Source organism: Trifolium pratense, linkage group LG5, assembly GCF_020283565.1.
Source record: "Trifolium pratense cultivar HEN17-A07 linkage group LG5, ARS_RC_1.1, whole genome shotgun sequence".
NCBI classification, from domain to species: domain Eukaryota; kingdom Viridiplantae; phylum Streptophyta; class Magnoliopsida; order Fabales; family Fabaceae; genus Trifolium; species Trifolium pratense.
The window spans coordinates 7,111,713-7,116,880 of NC_060063.1; the positions used below are offsets into that span (position 1 = coordinate 7,111,713).

The following is a 5,168-nucleotide window of genomic DNA, read 5'->3' on the forward strand; positions in this document are numbered from 1 at the left end:
TTGAAAAACAGGAACACCAAGATAGACAAAAGGAATCTGACGTTAATTCCTAAACGAAATTAATTACTGTTCTGGTAAAGAATAAAGGCGGTTTATATTATTATTATTCAACAATGTGCTTGATACAATTTGGACCGAAAAGAATCCATCATCTTTACGGAAATAATGCAATGCTATTTATAGATAGAGTTTTTCTCCTTACCTTGCTCCTCGTCCACGTTTTCTGCTTTTAACCGCCGCCACTAGCTCCTCCACCGTGAGTTCGTGGGTTAATGGCGACTTCTTCTTCTCATCATGTGATCGTGGAGGATAGTGGAGGTGAGGTGAGTGTTTCTTTTCTAGTTCGTGTTATCATGGGGGTAACAAAGTGGTATCCTCCCTCTGATATTGTCATCGTGGAGAAGATGAAATCTTTCCTTCCGTTTGTCCTATTCAAATTCTTCTCGGGGTTGCACTTAGTGGGTCGAATATTATTGGGCCTAAGCAAACATTAATAATTAGTTTGTTATAAATTTATTATTCGACGATAAACTGATACGATGCACTTGTCAGGGGTCAGTCAGGAATCTGACACTAATTAAAGTCAAATATCTCATTAATAATTGTAACTCTACTGTACTATGCAAAATGTCAGAGAGGAATACTTGCACTTAGGAAAGACTAAGCCCACCAGAAGTTTCACCATAGCAATGAAATAATTTCATAAGGTTTTCAAGAGAGAACTTGATACCTTTAAAAAAAAAATCATAATATCATATGCATAAAAGGAGTATGAGTTTTTTTAGTGATATGTTGAGGTAGATCCAAAATTTGTTCCTAAATATTGGAGAGAGTTAAGAAGGTTTTGGCATATTTTGGACATCAGAGAGTACAACGAGGGGGGACCAAACCAAACCCGCAAACAACATTAACATATTCTAAAAAATGGGAGGCCGAGCCTATTTCTATCAAGATCCTCTCTAATGATGATAGGAGAAATATTCCACCAAGCATAATCGTTCAAAGCAAGACTAAAAGAGGCAAGTTTATCAGCACAGTGGTTCCCTTCCCTGTAAATATGAGAGATACAAAAACTCATATTTTTTATCTTTGTGATGCAATTCAGCCAACGATTCTTCAACTGCCAAGGAATTACATGAGGAGATTTGAAGGCTAAAACAACTAACTTAGAATCACATTCTAACCAAAGCTGCTTCCAATTTTTCTCAAAAGCACATTCAATAGCTATAATAATTCCCATTATTTCAGCAAATAAAGCATTAGCTATTCCAAAAATTTTTGCAAAACAACCTAGAAACTCACCCTTGTAATTTCGAAAAACTCCAGCACAAGCGGCTGGCCCGGATTTCCCATTGAAGTTTCATCAGTATTGCATTTGTACCATCCATTCAGTGGAGGAGACCACAAAACTTCAACAATTTTAGCAGGTCTAGATTGATGAATTTCAATCTTAAAGAACTTCAAAATTTCAAAATCAGTAATAGAAGAACCAGCAGTCAATCTAGTGCAATTACCAACTAATGAAACATTGGCAATTATCAAAGAGGTAATTGAATTGAAATTTGGCTTGATATTTTTGAATCTCAAATTGTTTCTACTAAGCCAAATGGAGTTCAATATATAAATAACAACAGCAGTAATTGTGATTTTGCATTGAGGGTTCCAATTACCACTTGTGACCTGCCATAGGGTTCCAATAACAAGAAGAATTATACAAGGAAGAAAACAAAATTAGGATACCAATGGAATGATGTTTGTACCAGAAACAATTTTTTCTCAGGAATTATTGTTCGCTTTAAATTTTGTAACCTATATAGCCTCTGTTTGGTTCTGCGTTGAGAACCCATTAACGTGCGTCTATCCTTTTTAAACGTGATTTTCTAATATTTTAAGATGTTTGGCAGTTAGTTAAAAACGTGATTCTTCCGTTTAAAATCGATTCCAGTTGAAGCTGCTCCTTGTAGCTTTTGCGTAGGCTGAAATCACGTTTAGGGACGTCACATGATAGTTTCCTACTTTACCCTTTTCTTCCTTGCTGCGTTTTGCACTTATCCAGAGGTTAGGGAAGAGAACAAGAATTGGGCAATTTCATTTTTTTAGATTAAAAAAGAGATACATCTGAAGGCCATTTTATTGAGTCGGTTTATTTTTTTATCAAATAATTAGTATATTTGACAATATTTTATTTAATAAAGTCACGTATATTCAACCCATTATGTACTCCGTCCGACTTTATTTATAAGCAAAAGTCAACAAAAAATTTTGGCCTTAAATATAAGTAAAAGTTACAAAAACCAAGTTTATTTAATGTTATTCTTCCAAAATTACCCTCATTAATTGTTCTACTTTTTAAAATGATTGTAGAGTGCCGATGCAAATTTAAGGTCATTTTAGTAATTATATATTTAAAATCAATTTTGATTCAAATTATCCAAACGACATAAACCGAAGAAAAAAAAAAATCACTTTTGAGATCAAGAACAATTTTCTTCGTCTTTACATCGGATTAATTTAGAGATACAATAGTCTTCTTCATCTTTATATGGGGAGATCTGGAGAATTCTTTTTATATTTTTGATTAATGGTTACAGAGAATTCTTGTTTCTTTTTTAAATTGATTTTAATTAATTAGATAAACTCAAAGTGGTTGTCACATTTAATCAAGTTTAAAATTGATAGTCTTTATATTAATTAGATAAACTCAAAGTGGTTGTCACATTTTAAATTGATAGTCTTTATATTTATCTTGATATTGTATATTATACCTTTTTGGTAATTTCCAAGTTTAAAGACAATTTTAATTTCAAATTACCAAACAACATTAAAAGTTGAGAATCACTTTTAGATAATGTATCCAAACATAAATCAATTCTGACCAACTCACTTTTAATTAAAATCAATTCTATCAAACTCAATTCTACCAAACTCAATTTTAGCCGCCGCTAAACCAAACACACACATAGATGTCATCTTTTTCAAATTCCAATGTAATTTACAAAATTTCTAAATTTGCCACTAATATTAAATCATCCAACTTGATATCTTAAGAATTTCTTATATATATCTTACAAATAATTGCGTTTTGTTTATTAAATAGGTTTTTTAAATAATTCTATTGACTAATTTTAATGAATTTTCAATGTAATTGACAATTTATTTTTCCCTATTATTTAAGTTTCAACTTAAAATCAAGAAATTAAGCCTACGACTTAAATAAAAGAGTATGCATAAAAGAATATGAGTTTTGAACAAGCAATCTTAGAGACAGAGGAAATTTTTTTCCAACATTAATAAGGAAGGTTATGGCTCTGTTAAGGACATCCTCTACATTATTAAGGAAGGTTATGGCTCTGGCTGAATATTTTGTCTACCGTAAACATTACACTTTAATCGTAAACATGACACTTTAATCATTTATGATGATCTATCCAAATAAGCACAAATTTATCAGCAAATGTCTCTTACTCACGTACACTTGACATATCTCACAAATATCTTCCTCAAGTGTTAGTCCATTTGTTCATCGGAGCATGCTCCCCCTCAACTTGTATGACTTGATCATGGAATCGATAAAGATTTCGGCCGCCCTTAACTTGTTGAGGTTTATCACATTAATAGAATGGGATAAAAAAAAGGGTACTACAATTTATTTTAAAAATTGTCACTAGGTCATAAATGCAGAATGATTAGAATTATACAACAAGTTCTTTCACTCATTTATCTACCAAACATTATTCTTGAACCCACAATCAAGGAAGAATATAAAAGTGGTAATACAAGAAATTACATTGCATAATTGTATAACACAATCACAGAGTTCCTAATTATTTTTAAGAGCTCTTCAATTCTACATCTTTGTTTGTTTGCCTCAAATTTCTCCATAGATATCTTCCACTAGCCATGTCAACAAAAACCCAAAATCCATTTTGAATCATCTGAAAAACCAATCAACATTATGGTTAGTTCAAAACAAAAACACAACCAAACACACAAAAAAGAAACCTAAATTGAAAATAAAAAACCCAATCAAGAAAAAGAAAGATAAAAACATAACATCATATAAAAACACAAAATCAAAAAGAAACCCTCCAACATTTAACATAAAAACATCATTTAAATAGCGCGGCTTATTGTCTGTTTGTCTTTATATTTATTAATGAATGGAAACCCTTGATCATTAAAACACAAAACACAAAGAACAAGCAAATCCCAAAATTTAACATTAAAACATAATCTAAAAACAAAAAACACATTAATCTAAAAATGAAAAAGATTAAAAAAAAAATCCAGGATTTGAATTCTTTTGTATCAATCACAAATTTAAACATTGCTTAAAAAAGGAAATTGTAAAAAATTATGGGCCATCTAGAAAGAAAAAAAAAATTGAAGGGTATACCTTTTTGAAATCAAAATCTGCCTTCTTGAAAGATGATTTTTCTTCCTTAATTGAATCATCAGAATCCAAATCAATCTTTGGTGAAGAACTAACCGTTCTCCATGCAAAGTAACCAGCCAGAAGAGCAGAGAAAAACACCAAGATAAACCTTAAAGGACACATCTTTCTCAAAAACAACAACAAAAACTGAAGTCAAAGGTATGGTTTTTATGCGATTGAAGATGAAACAAGAAAAAATAATGACAACCCACGAATTAAAAAGTGTACGAGAATGTTGGGTTGGATTGGTTTTTGATTTTTGATTTTTTTTTACAAAGAGAAGAAAGGTGTATAAGAAAGAAAAAAAACAGAAACCAGAATGAGTAAACGCGCGTTGAGTTGTTCTTGTTCCTTGTTTGGAAAAAAAAGCCAAAATTCTCAACAACCGTGGTTATGACATATTAGATTAATTGGTTTTGATGATGAGATTTGAAGATTTTTGTTTACAATGTCAAAAGGTTGTTTTCACGGGGCAATTAATTGAAGATTAATTGCATATTGAGTCAGCATTTGTGGCTTGTTTTCACGATAAAGGTTGTTATTATTAGTGACTATAATTAAAAATATTCTTCTACCAAAAAAAAAAAAATTCTACAATTTATTTTCTTTTAGGTTTATAATGATAAAATTGAATAACAGACAATTAATGGGTGGTTTAAGTAAGTGTCAGAACTGGGTTTTTTTCCTCTCTTATACGAAAAAAAAAATAAGTAAGTGTCAAATTGATCCTCGA

General features: G+C 31.0%; 1 protein-coding gene across 1 annotated transcript; it reads right to left on the reverse strand.

Moving 5' to 3' along the window:
- Window positions 1-3,627: 3,627 nt before the first annotated feature.
- On the reverse strand, window positions 3,628-4,874 carry LOC123884737. The gene is made up of 2 exons (XM_045933911.1): window positions 4,397-4,874; window positions 3,628-3,935 (listed from the first exon to the last, which is right to left on the reverse strand). Exons 1-2 carry the CDS (start codon window positions 4,556-4,558, stop codon window positions 3,831-3,833), a joined length of 267 nt encoding a protein of 88 aa, XP_045789867.1. The 5' UTR covers window positions 4,559-4,874; the 3' UTR covers window positions 3,628-3,830.
- Between the last annotated feature and the right edge of the window lie 294 nt (window positions 4,875-5,168).